Raw genomic sequence first — 15,075 nt, 5'->3', positions numbered from 1 at the left:
AGAACCATTTGAATTATCATTATTATAAGGTAATAATATTATTAACAAGTTATAGATATTAGATACATAAAAATATAGAAAAATGCTTTTTTCAGGTATGATCAAATTTTTGTTTTTGTCTAAAAAAATTTAACATTTAATACAAGATTCCTCATTAATTGTTCTTATCGCATTTAAAATTATTGAAAGTACATAAGAAAAAAAATAATGTTTATTTTGGATATATGATAAGTACATCCATTATTTATAAGCGAGTACTAAATAAAAATTTTAAAAAATTCATAAAAATAATGAAAATATACAAATTTTTTCGTAGTTAAAAATGTATATAACTAAAACTTAAACAGTATAAGTTTATATTTACTTATTTTTTTTAAGAGATAATAATAAAATAAAAATTAACTATAGAAACTTTAAAATTTTTACTGTTACTTAAATTATCGTTTTTTATACTCAACGCAATTTTAAAAATATTTGGCTAAATTGTTGGCTATTTTTAGGTATTTGAAATTTTTAGTTTTTTTTTTTAATTGTTTGACTATGTAAAAAATCTTGTAAATTTAAGAGCAAATCAAAAATAAGTTGTTTTTATAGAAATTTAAAAATATTAAAAATACAAAATGACAATATTTTTTAGAAATTCAAATTATCGAAAATCATTTTCTATACTTAATTAAAAAATATTTAGATTGATTTTAAGCTGTTGCGTATTATAATAGTAATAATAGTAATATAATTATACAATCAAATATATTTAAAAATATATGCTAATCTCAATTAAGAATGATTTGTTATTTATGATTTAATTTAAGTTTAACACATCTATTACAGTAATACAGTGACTTGATATCATCGTCTATACATAGCAGAGTAGTTTCCTACATTTTACCAAATTTCTGTGCATAAAATACACCGATTAGTGTTTTACATAATAATGGTAAATCTATATATCATGTATGTCGTAGTATTTACAAATATTTATGACTATCGTTTGTTAGTGGAATGTTTCACTTTTAAGAAGCAATTTAAATATCTTATACCATCAGTGTAAGTACCTACTCTTCTTGGATTATTTGAAATTTTTCTATTATTCACAATTCTACATAACAACCAATTAAACTGAATCGTATACCATCTAGTTTAAGAATTGATCTCTACTTCATATACCACATTTTGTTACAAAGATGTGAACATTTATAATCTATACTTTTGCATACTTAAACATATATTTCAAATTTCAAAAAAATATTCTTTTATAATTTATATATTATATTGCTATAAAACTAATAGGTTTTGCACGATAAATTAATAATAATTAATTAATTAATTTTAATTTAATTAATATGATAAGTGTAATTATTATTATAATAGATTCATTCAAATTTAACAGTACAGTTTATGTCCTGATTTCAAAACTGCAATCAGAAATGTCCGATCGGAATTTGTTTGAGTATCATTATCGTGAGAAGTTTGAGAATTTATCAGTTCTTATCATGCGTCGCGTTGTTGTTTATAACCTCTTAATGTTCCTGACGGGTCTAGTTGTTAAACTCGAAGTGGTTGCGTAAGCGCGCCAATAAGACAAATCTGATAAATCCAAAAGTGGTTAGGTATTACTTAACTTCTATACTAAGTTCAGCCGACAAATCAAAGAATATGTGAATATTCAAATTCAATCAATTACATTTATATCTGTATGAATAGTAAAATCACAAGTACCAGTACGTTAAGTAAAATATAAAATTTAGATTTCTTACGTTTTTTATGCATTTCAAGAAAATAATCAAAAATGTTCTATATAGTTGTTTCATAGTTAAAAATCTTAATATAATCGTATTTATCCATAGGAAATTTGAATTATGTATTTGTATTAAATAATAATAAACTAAATTATATCGCTTTACTTAAAATTTGAAGTATTAAGGTATGTATTATATATATGTATTGAAAGTAAAATTATATCATGGTAGTCATGCTAATTACTGAAAAATAAATTTGATTTATAATACTTTATTGTATTTAAAAAAGGCTAATGATATAATAATAATAGACCATGTGTTACACTAACGTGGATATTTTTTTTATAAAAATGCTTTAAATATTTAAAATTATGCTAATACAATTTTACCAACTAATATATTAGACCTATAGAATACTTTTATTATGATGGCAAGTAATAAAACATATAGATTACAATATTGATTCAAATTTTCACATATTTAAGCTAACGAATTAATTTAGTCAAGATATTAGGTGTGCAATTTATAGTTAAATAATTTTCAATTTTCACTATAACTATACATTGATGAATAATGATATGTATTTTAATATATTGAATTCATGTAATACAATTATTTTTCTTATTATATTCACTATGTACGAGTTAATGAATATAAATGTCATTAAAATTGGTTTATCTATAAGTAAATCTGATTAACTGAATTCAGTAAATATTAAATTTATTAATACATTGAAACATTATATTATTAATTCTATAATTAATTTACCCTGTATACCAAAGAGGTACATTCTGTGAATTGTAGATTATAATATAAACAGCTTATATTAGCTTACGAGAAACGATGGACCTCTCAAGACTGTATGTATACAATTATATGTAAATATATAAATTTATTAAATACTGTTTGTAGGTATAGGCAGGTAATACTTATTGATTTAGTGTTTTCACATTCTTATCCTGTATTAATCAGGATTCCATTTATACAAAGATATTATAATTTAATTGCATAATAATCGTCGCTTTCGCAAGTATACAGATGGAATACAATATGGAAGTAGTACATGAAATTAACGCAAGGAAAACCTTAAATCGATTAAAACAAATGAAATTTTAAGTTTAGGCAGAGGCATTACCTTATTGTTATATTGTTTTAAATTAATTATTGGTTACAAAGAAAAAACAATTGAATATATTTCCAACGCCAATGTTGATATAATAGATTTTTTAAGATTATATTAATGAATATTATACGGAACACGAAAAATATTTCGTAAAACACAAGTATAAAATAATAATATTATCTGCAATAATGAAAATAATAATAATAATAATAAAAATGTAATGGGTTACTAAAATCTAACTAGGTGTCTCCGTTAGAATTATTATTATGTATACTGTTGTATTTTGTTTCAAATGATTTCCCAGTGAAAAATTAAAAAAAATCTTTATTATAGTATAGTATATCAGTATATGTATATATAGTCGTAAACACTGTATAGAATGTATCACAATCGTGCAGTTAATAATAATAGGTAGTAGTGTAGTTTGATCTCAAAGATGGATGGAGTATAGAGAATATGTGATTTTTGTGAACAGAGTACGATTATTAAGAAAAACGCCACTAAAAAAAGTATAAGATAAACGATTATAAGTGATGATGACGATTATGAGAATAATGACTTTAATATTGGTAACATAAAAGCTGATAATGAAAAAGCAGTCTCCTTTTGTTCTGAAAAATGTGATGACTATGTAGTAAAATTTAATGGTTCGGTCTCTAAAATCAATCTTCAATAAAAAAAATAAATTAAAAATAAAACGAATAAAGAACTGATGCAATGAATATTGAGTTTAAGAAAGTACGAAAGGATACAGATTACAGATATTGGATGTAAGGCACGCACCTATTGGCACTACACAGTGTTTTACAGTAATTAAAAACTTGCAATCATGCATTTTAAAAGCTTTTCTTGAACTCAAGTTCCTGTGTGTTATGATGTTGATTTTTCAGCAGTTTTAAGAAATTTCTCGAACAATTACTGAGTAATTAAAAAAAAAAACGGCTTTTTAAAGTAAATATCAGTGTCAAATTTTTAATTCATAAAGAAGCTATATTAAACTGTTGGAGTTTTAATTTTAATATTTTAAGTAATACCTAGCTAAATTTATTTTTGTTTTAATTGAAAAAATATTATATATAATAAACAACATTGAAATAAATAAATAAAGTTATAAAACTATCCCAACACATAATCTACAATGAACGAATAATTAACAAAAATATAATATTATAGTTAAAATATTAAAAAATGTACAGCATATATGTATATTTTATACTCAATACATGTTTAACATTCGTATATTAAATTATAAAATTGCCAACATCATTACCCTTAGTCTTAGTTATATCAAATGGTTATGTATAGATTGTATAATATATCAGTTATTAATTAAATTTTGTCTTATTATTATATAATATTTCATATTAAAGTATCTAATCATTTGTGTATAAACAGAATGAACTAAAATTGTCTACAAGTAACATTATTAATTTACTAATCCGACAAATATTTGCTAAATAGCTACTCCACATTCACAAATATAGCTTATACAAAGCTTACAATAATTACTATAGATTATTACAACCATAATTTGTAGAAGGAATGCAGTACTGTTACAATAGGTTTATTTGGGTCCTTATTAAGCAGCTTGAACATTGAAAACATTTTTGGTGGACGAGTGAAGTCAATTTTTTTAAATATTTAAATATATGATTTCAAAATAAATCATATAATCACTTTTATTAGATTAGTGTGAAATTATTTATATTAATATACGACGAGCTTAAAACCGAAACAGCTACAAAAATGTTAATATTGTATTAGTCAAAATTATTTTTAACAATAAAAGTTTAATGTGTCTCTGAAGTTTTGTGATTTTAGATTTTCTCAAACTTAATTTTGATTTAAGTTTTAAAATCTTAAAGTTTAAAATATCATTGCAAATTTTCAACGTAAAATAATAAAATAACTAATAACTAATTAAAAATTATTTAAATTGTATACAAAACAAATTAACAACAAGATTCCTCATCAATGAGCTGATTATATTTCTTCGAAATACTCGATTTATATAGTATTCTAGATTAATTTTAGCCAAAGAATTTTACTGTAGATAAAGCAATATTTATTAATCATTTTGAATTAATCTCTTTGTATTGAGAATAAAAAGAATACTTATTAAACTGTTTATAATATACATGTCAATTTAAAAAAATACCGGTACTTATTTAAGACGTTTTACAATTAAAATTTATAAAAAAAATAATGGTTTTATAATTTATCAAAAGTATGTTAGTAATTATGTGAAACGCTATCCTTGTTAAAGTTATATTATATAAGGGACGAGATCACGATATGTAAGTAAATATTTTATATTTTTTTTGATTCAATTTTTTTTAAATTTTTTTTTCTCAGAGTAAAATTAAGTTTTGTTTGATTTTTATAAAATTATAAATACAATATTTAAAGAGATACATATAATTTAATAGTTCTCAATAACCATATTCTAATGAATTAATTTTAATTCAAATGCTGCAAAATAGTACCTAGTAGTTAGTACATATAATTAATTTGTGAAATTTGACAAATATCTTAAAATAAGTGTATGTTATGCGTGCATTCTTAAAACATTTGTTTCAAGTAGACACCTTTATTGAATATTAAAATGTTTGATGAGGCCATTCTATTTTATATGGACCAGTTAACTAAATCAAGTTAGAGAGCTTATAAACTTTGCTTTAAAATTATTTAAAAACATTTTTTTTTTAAATATAAGTAACGGTAGACCATGAATTCATATTTCTTTGAACAACTACTTTTTATTTTTACGGGAGTTTAATTTTTGTTTAGACTACAGTTTTTATACACTCTTATTATTATATTTTTTTTTAAATGTAAACTATGTAGAAATGTATTCCCAATTGTATCATAATCAAGAACTCGTTTGACGTTAAAAAGTTTCACACTCATATTGTATTTGCTTTTTATTTTAATTATATGAGTAAGGTACACATTGCCAGCTGTGAATTCATAAATAATTAATAACATCATAACAATATTGATATAAATATAATAAGTAAATTCGGTTCGATTAAGTTTTCACGAGTCATTGTTGTTTTATACGTGAAGTATAAAGAAATATGTCTGTTTTTTTCTGGTAAATATATATGAAGGTATATTATATTATATTTGTATCATGGGTTTTAACTCAAAACCGTTACCTCTATGCCCGTCAACAACATAATTAATTGGAAAAGCTAATTACCTTGTTGCATACGGAACAGAACATTTATATTGAATTTTAATTCTAAGAAAAAAAATTTAAAGTTAACGCTCTGAAAAGTTAACTGTTATTGAACCTTGAATTTCAATAATTACGTTTTCAACGCTTTTCATCAATGACTATCATATTTTAAGCTACACGTATGTAATATAATATATGTATACACTATACAGGTATAGGTATCGTGCTATTAGAACACATGCGAATAATTGTGTAACTGTGTTATTGTGTTTATTTTGCTTTAAACCCTATATGCATACGAAATACCGTTGTTCTTATACATTTATTTATTCATGGAAGTTATCTATAACGTATGGTATTACATCGTGAATATTAAATTACATATTATAAAAAGTCAGGATATGAAACAATATCATGCATGAAAGTTAATCAATTTAATAATGGAAATCAACCATTACGGTAGAATGTACGATGCTCAATATTACTAACAAACGACCGGGTATATAATATAATATTTATATTAAAGATGATTCTTTTAACGGCAAACACTCGTTATTTCAAAAAGTATTAACTTTTTCCAAATTTTCTTTATGGGAAACTTAAGTTACAGCAATTCTAATATTTTATAATGCCCTTACTTTTTCACCATTATATGTTTGCAGTTGAAACCACTGAAAACTTTTAATTTTAGATGAGCGCAATATTACACTACACATTTGGTATAGTCTTTGTCCATTTACCAATAAATAATAATATTTAAAATGATCAATATCATATTACTATAGTATATATTAAAAAATTGTGTTAAATATATTTGAAGACTATCCACGAAAAACACATGTTTTAAATACATATGGGTAATATATGAAAATATTTAAATGCCGGTATATATTGATGAGTATAGAGAGTAAAGTAATAATGTAATAATCATTAATATTTTATAACAACATTTAGTTAACGAATAAAATTATAATAGGTTTACATTTTATATGAAATGTATTTACATTTTTTTAATGGACATAAATACCATACCTAAGGTTAAAAATACAGTGATTCAATAAATACCTAATATTGTTTCTTACATTATATACATTTAGTATTGATTCTATCAGTCCGTTATGATTAATACAACTGTATCATTAACTAAATATTGTCAATAATAACATTTAATATCCTACAAGTTTAATGTAAATAAAGTTTTGATGCAGTGAACTTACCCTCCTTGTGTAGCACTGGATATTGACAATGTGAAAATGCTGTTTGTATATCCGTCACAATTGCAAGAATCAGTATGCCGTCCACCATTACCAGAGGCCCAAACGAATATAGACCCTTTTCCGTGACGACCCTATAGTGAAATAATATTGTAAGTTTATAAAACAATATTTTGTATTTAATAATCTTAATTATTTAGCCCCTCAGTAATAAACTATAATAATTTGAAAGTAAGTTTTTCTTCTGGAAAAAAATTAAATACATATAGTCTTGTGTTAAGTTTACGACTAAAATTAGATTTTATTTTTATAACTGTATACATATTACCAAAGTTAGACCACAAGACAATTCTTCTCTGTTAAAAATACATATTATAAATAATAATAATAATAATTTATTTAATATGATAACTTCCATCATTCGGAATGCAATATTGTGATATGTATTAATGAATATTAAATTATAAAATTATTATTTGTATACCAACTATTTATTACGATTATTAAATATGATTATATACACTACACAGCTATATCATATTCACTAAAATATAATGTTGTATTGATGTTACTATATTAAATTTACGTATAAAATTAACTTTTATTTTAATAGTGTACATACACCTAATATTATTATATGTTTTGAGTTAGTGATTTTTTTTCTTTGTAGCTTTGTAACCACTGACTGCAATGAAGAGTAGAATTATTTCAAAATTCAAACAACAACTTTTTAGATGTATCTAATTCAGAAATCAGTTAGATTTGGTGTATAAATTGTATTACTATTACTACGAATGTTAAAATACACATTTTTAAAGATTATAATAGAATTAAAACCATTTCAATATAACAATCAAAATGGTTTTTAAACATACTGCCCGAATTAAAAGTGTATACGTTTAGTTTTTTTGTTCTTCAAGTATTTAATTTATCACTTGTCACAGACAAGGACTCGGAAATGTCCAGGGAAATAGACGATTTAACAAGTAAAGTTCATGGCTATGTCACGCTCTCATATAAATTGTGCACTTCGTACATAATGACATCTGTCGAAAAAAACACACATATTTGATAATTCTGTAGTCGAGAAAGAAAAAAAAAAGCAAAAAAATCGTACTAGAAATGTCGCAGTGTTAAAATCTTTTTGGCAAATTAATTGTTCAAAAATTAGGACCTATTAATAATGTCTAATAATATATTATGGTGTTCACGTATAATTAGCACTTATGTAATAATAATTATGTCAACGTATAAGGTAGCCGTAAAATGTTGAACATAATATACTATTTTATAACGTTAGAACACGAGCGTTGTGAGAGTGGTTTTTTTGATATGCCTTGGCCAGTTCTACGAAATCACAATGATATGTGTTTCAGACATGTTTATGTCAAGTATGTAAGTACTGTATAATAACACAAAAACGAAATTAAAAGAATTTTTAAGTGCGTGCTTAAGAAAGAAAAGAATATTAAACACAATGTTAATGACTCGAATTCGTATAAATAACTGGTTCATATATACGCGCACTCGTGCACCGCACTGTGCATGAATTTTATGTTCTTTTTTTCTGTTTTCTATTTAACTGTCCGCAGAAATAAAAAGAAGTAATAAGGGAAAATGGGATACCACTATATACCTTTGTAGATATAAACGGTTGACACAAACAGAATTTGTGTGGTGAAAACAGTATTTCCGATTCGGTTCTTGTCGTTTTACGATTACGCATTAACGGAAAAATATCGAACAACTTTTAAAGTCAGTTCATTAACAACAAAAATATATTAAAATCCAAAACGTCATTAAAATTTTATTTTCCTTTCGGATTAAAGTCGTAAACAAACGTTTAAAGTTGATCTTTTTCAAAACAGGTAAAATTGGTAGAAATGTGATTATAAAGTTTGACTCGATGAATAATAATTATTGTATAGTACCTATAAGTAAAACTTAATAAAGAAAATGTTTATGGGTATTTGAAATGTTGATTAAAAAAATAAAAACTAGATTTATTAATTATTAGTTTATCTTAAATTCGAACAAAAACATGAAAGTAGAAATAAAAAAAAGTGATTTAAAATTACTTAAAATATAATACCAACTACCAACATTTAAACTTAAAGAATTAAAAAACAATAGAAAATTATTTCAGGATTTGTTATCAATTTATCATTAATTTAATACTTTTAATAATGTATACCTATATTATTAATAATACAATACAATATAAGGGCATATAAGGTTTAATATTTAATTTAATATAGCATGCGTTTTTTACTTAAACAAGTAAAATAAAGTAAACGCTATAATAGTTTTAATAATTAAATTAAAATATTTAGTAATTTTAATATGGTTATTACATTTTAATAAATATTTATAGTTTAATTAAGATGTTTTTATATTTTTAGGTTTACGGATGAAAATTTATATAAATCTCGACTCAGAAACCAGCATAGAAAACTATTAAAAAGACCAGGACAGAATAAAATATCGGGTGCAATTCCCAACGGGGAATAAGTTATATATTATTTTACAATAGTTTATAATGACAAATGCTTGGAATTCGAAACTTTGAATATTTCTTTAAAACAATTTTTTAATGTTGAATTTTGATACTTGATATTTGAATACGAAATAATTATATTATACAATTTATATTTATATAATATTTTTATAAAACCTTAATGAAGTCATCTTTGGCGTTAATTTATCTAAATAAAATAAAATGATACTAAATTGAATAATATTTTTTTATGAGTGACTAACATTTAAAAAAATACTTTAGACAGTAAACCATACTTTTTTTTTTCAAAATCAAATGCTATTGTAATTTATTTAAAATATATAATGATACTACATATTGACTTATTACGTCTATTATAGGTGAGAGACGTAAGACGAATTTCAACACAGTACCTACAGTTTCTGTACTCTCCTCCACTCAAACATGTTTGCGCTAATTAATATTTATTTTCACAACTGAGAGAATCCAACGTAGTTAGAATCATAATTTTCTGTACTGTTCACGAGATTCATGCAATAATAATATTGTTACAATATTTCAGTGGTTCTCGAATCTCCCCATATTAATTATAATAATTATCATATTATGTTGTCTAAAATGTATAATTTCCATTAGCGCTGTACGTTATAGATATTAGGTTGATTATTATACATAACCTTAATGTTGTATTATAAATGTAAGATTACGATTTACGAAATACAAATTCACGTTTGAGAAAATATTTGAAACAATTTCAAAAATAGTTAAAACGGTATTCAACATGGATTTTATTGTAAGAGATTTCTGTTAACATATCATATTTTTTTTTCTAGAATCTTCAATTCATAATCGGGTGTTTATCAGCTATTAAAAGAAACTGACAGAACTCAGGGACTAATTATTATTTATTTGTTTAAATAGTTGATGGTAGTCATTGAAAGTAATAATAAATCATCGTATTCTAAAACGATCAACTACGACATTAATTCAAAACCGGCACATGAATCATAGAAACATAGACCAGCGTTTTTCAAAGTGTGGGTCGTGGCCCACGGGTGGGTCGTCAGTCAATTTTTAGTGGGTTGTGAACAATTTTTTGAATTATGATGTCAATGCTGTTATTAACCATAACAGAAAACAAGCATATATTTCGTATACACCTCATTATTAAAAGTACATTTATAAAAATAAATTGGTTATAAACCTATAAAATACTAAATATATATTAGAAATTTATACATGTGTATAAAATACAAGTTTTGTTTTTTATAACTACTTTTTGAAAAGTGAAACCATGTGGGTCGCGAAAGATTTTTCAGGGTAAATTTGAGCTGCGGTACTAAAAAAACTGAGAACCATTGACATAGACTAAGATACCTATCGGTAGTTTTTCACTATACTTAAGGAATTATTATACGCAAATCAAAAAATTACACCCCAATGCACCAGTTATAACTCATTTTCTCTAAATAGATAGCATCACATGAAAATTGTATGACCAACGCTGATAATATCAGAAAAAAAGTATTCACAAAAGAGGATAATAAATGTCAATATGTCGTGATCTGAATTACCTATACTTTCTACACGCTTGGTCAGTAATCTTTTCGTTAGGAAATAAAAAACTAAATAAAAAACCCAATAAATGGTATATAATAATTATGGTATACTATAACTATATAGTAGGTTTTGAGTGCATGAAAGACTAACAGAAGTATTAAATTTGAATTCGAATTCAACGTTAATTGTATACAAAAAACGATTCTGAGATGATGAGGCGGAGATAAATCAGTATCTATTTCTAAATTTATATTATATTATATTATATTTATATTATTATATTAGTATTTATTCATTCATTAGGTCGAAATAATTGTTGTTAAAACATTGAATATAACTTAAAATTAGTATTAAAGTACCAAAAAATGATGTGAACAGAATCACGATATAAATACTATTGACTCGTCTAAATATTTTGATAATTTCATTATGTATAGAAATTGCAAGGAGTTCTAGGCTCTGTGATTAATACTAATTGTTGAATTCTATATTTTATATTATAAAATAACTGAAATACATTTCGGAGGAGTTGTTATTTTATTCGTTTGAACTTAGCCTAAACTAACTAATTTTCAATCAAATAAAAAAAAAATATTATATATTTTTTTAATGAGTATACGATTATGGTTCTCATTGACCCAGTCATGTTGAAAATTAGTAATCATATTTGATGATTCTATTGAATCGTATTATTTTTAAATTGTTTAATTAATTAAAATAAATGACTTGTAGTTAATTTTTACAAAATTTAATGAGTTTCAAACAATTATGGTTGAAAATCAGAATAAAATTTGTTAATTTTAATATTAAGTAAAAATATAACTGGTATAAAAACAAATATTCAACTTACTGAAGTCACTCCATAGATAAATGCTCGTCTTGCCAATGGTCCAGGTCCGTCAACAGTCTTACCGTCGTCTTCTGGACCCCAAGAAGCACTGTATATATCAATATGATTGATATTTAAACCCAATGCGCGAGCTTCAACAGCATCGTTTACTGTACCATCTAACATCCTTACTCCTAAAAATTTTTTTTCATTTATTATATTTTAAATGTGTCAACATATTACATGTTATTACAAGTTTTTTTAATACAATTAAGAAGAGCCTAAATAAACATATACATATTATTAGATATAATTTTAAGTTCAATTATTTCTTTGTATTTTAAAATTATTACTGTACCTCCAATACTAGCGTTGTATGCCACGCCGATACCGCAATACTGGTTAAATGCGATAGCAGCTACTTCACCGGCGCACCTTGTACCGTGCTTGTTGTCGCCATTGTCCCGAGGCATAGGGTCGTCATCATTGTCGTTTATATCAGTGCTAGCACTTGGGTCCTGCATAAACAAATTTAACACATTTTAAACGTAAAATCGTGATAAAATTGAACTATTATTGTAAACTGGATATGTATATTAAATTTAAACTAAAATCAATACATAATGTTAGGACTGTTTGAAATCAACAATAAACTCAAATAATTAAACGATGGAAGTATATAAAACATCGGAATTGTTAGTAACTATTTAAAAGTATGATAAAAACATTATTCTACAATTTATAGAATACATTTTTATCGTCTTATCATTAAAATATATATGTTTATAATATCTACATATCGGTATATGCAACAAATATATTTAATACAAAATATAATTCGTACTAGCTATAGATAAAAAAATAAATAGTACTGATAATAAACCTATTGAAGTAATAATGAATTATATGTTCTACGTAGTAACGTACATTCTTTAATCCCACTAAAGAGAACAATATTTTTCCTGGGTATGATATTTTAAAGGATCTAGTCAAACGGCTCGTAAAAAAAAAAAAAGAAAATTAAATTTAAAACTTGTCAAAGCATTTTATTTTTATTAAAACAAAATACAATTTTAAAGATTTTATTTATCAGGGACGGAAATCTTACCAACTTAAAATGTACTTAAATTATGACAAAAGATTTCTATAGAATACGATTTCAACATGTACCTACATAAAACCTATAATAAAACTAAAAATTATTTGCTATTTTATTTTTTTGAACACTTTATTACATTAAATAAATATATATTAAGATACCCAAAATATTGAACAATTTTATAAAATAAAAATTATAAGGATTGAAATTCATTGATAAATATAAATTTTAAAATTAAAGTTAAAAATTAGCTATTAATTAGATACTAAATAAGCTATTTAAGTCTGGATGTATATTGTATATTATACGGTCTTCAACACAAATTAAAAAAACACGAGTTTGTAAAACTTTGAGTAACACAAAGTTGCTGTTTTTGACACTTTCAAGGACTAAGTTTTTAGTAAGAAATTTAAAAACACTGTTTACATTCCAATATGGTCTTGTGAAGACTATATTGGTTATAAAAAGCACCTTAGCTCCGAAATACTTTTTTTTATACATACATAACATAATATAAGTATACATGCTTATAGTCTTATTATTTTAAAGTGTACTCCTTTAGTTTATTGGCGGTAGTCAATCGATAATTTTCAAGTAGTTGATGATGATGCAGCTTAAATTAAAAAACAATATTTATATCTATTCAAAAGACGAAAAACCGTACCTACCGAATTTGTCGAAAACATCATTTTTATGTTATTCGTGATAATATAAAGAGATGAAAATATAATCCTATAATATCATTCATTATCACGACCGAAAATGTTTTTACCTCTTTCCTGCATAACTATGAGCAATAACTCGATAACTATATTTATGTAAACATGTAGGAATAAAATTAATGATGTAAAATTGTAAAGTTATACAAACAAACCCGTCAAGGATCAAACTTATAATTTTAATAAAAAATAAGGATTTCTTGAAATGGCAATACTCGCACATACAAAATATTAATAATACATAAGAAGACGGAATCTGGTAGAAACATAAATAAAAATATAATTTGTGCGTCAATGTACCTAACTGATCGCAGGGAAAAGTTGAATGTGGTGAGGTTTTTGTTCTAATTGAAGTTTATAAGGATTTAAATTTATAAAAAACGCAGGGACGTTATTCAGACTAATATTGGTTTCTATGGGAATATATATATATATATATATAATATCGTATTTGATTAAGCTGATGGTCATTCGAAAGTATGACTTACTATGATAAAGTATATAATATCATATATGTGAGTTTATACACTTTAATATCGAATTAAACCCAAGCACGTAATTCAGTATCTTTTGAAGTACTTACCAAAAACGATATCATTAATGTTGTTTAATTTGTATAAACGTTAAGAGACAAAAATTTGATGCATTTGAAACTATATATAACTGCATAACATTCTAAATAACATAATTTATTTTTTGGAATGGTTTTTATGTTTTTTTTTTTTTTTAAGACATTCAAAATGAATAATATATAATAAATAATAGATACAAAAATAAATATAGGCAGGTATAATTATTATGTAATATTATTTGAATGTAAATTCAGAATAAAGTTGTCAAGTCCTCCACGTGTACTTTTAAGGTTATGTAAATTGTTTGTTATGATACACGTAAGCAACTCATTTTAGAAATCAATTAAAATGTATATGCAATCGTCAAAGGAAAATATACGGATATTAAACGGGATGTGTGTGTCTTATAATAATATAACATAAAAGCACAAAGTATGTATGTATAATGATATACCAATTATTGTGTATGTATAATGCAACACCAATTATTGTGTATGTATTTATAAATGTCAAATTGAGCAAAAAATATCATTTTTAAA

The 15,075-nt window shown here is 24.1% G+C and overlaps 1 protein-coding gene across 2 annotated transcripts in view; it reads right to left on the bottom strand.

The window, feature by feature from the left end:
• Positions 1 to 15,075, bottom strand: part of LOC113550595 (furin-like protease 2) — a 126,145-nt gene that overhangs the window by 28,595 nt on the left and 82,475 nt on the right. For both annotated transcript variants that reach the window (XM_026952529.1, XM_026952530.1), the window contains exons 6-8: positions 12,505 to 12,664; positions 12,168 to 12,340; positions 7,264 to 7,394 (exon numbers count right to left, since the gene is read on the bottom strand). In XM_026952529.1, the coding sequence (XP_026808330.1) occupies positions 7,264 to 7,394; positions 12,168 to 12,340; positions 12,505 to 12,664 (464 nt within the window). The remainder of the gene's footprint in view (positions 1 to 7,263; positions 7,395 to 12,167; positions 12,341 to 12,504; positions 12,665 to 15,075) is intronic.

This window comes from Rhopalosiphum maidis, chromosome 4 (genome assembly GCF_003676215.2).
Source record: "Rhopalosiphum maidis isolate BTI-1 chromosome 4, ASM367621v3, whole genome shotgun sequence".
NCBI classification, from domain to species: domain Eukaryota; kingdom Metazoa; phylum Arthropoda; class Insecta; order Hemiptera; family Aphididae; genus Rhopalosiphum; species Rhopalosiphum maidis.
This window is presented reverse-complemented; position numbering and strand designations above follow the sequence as displayed.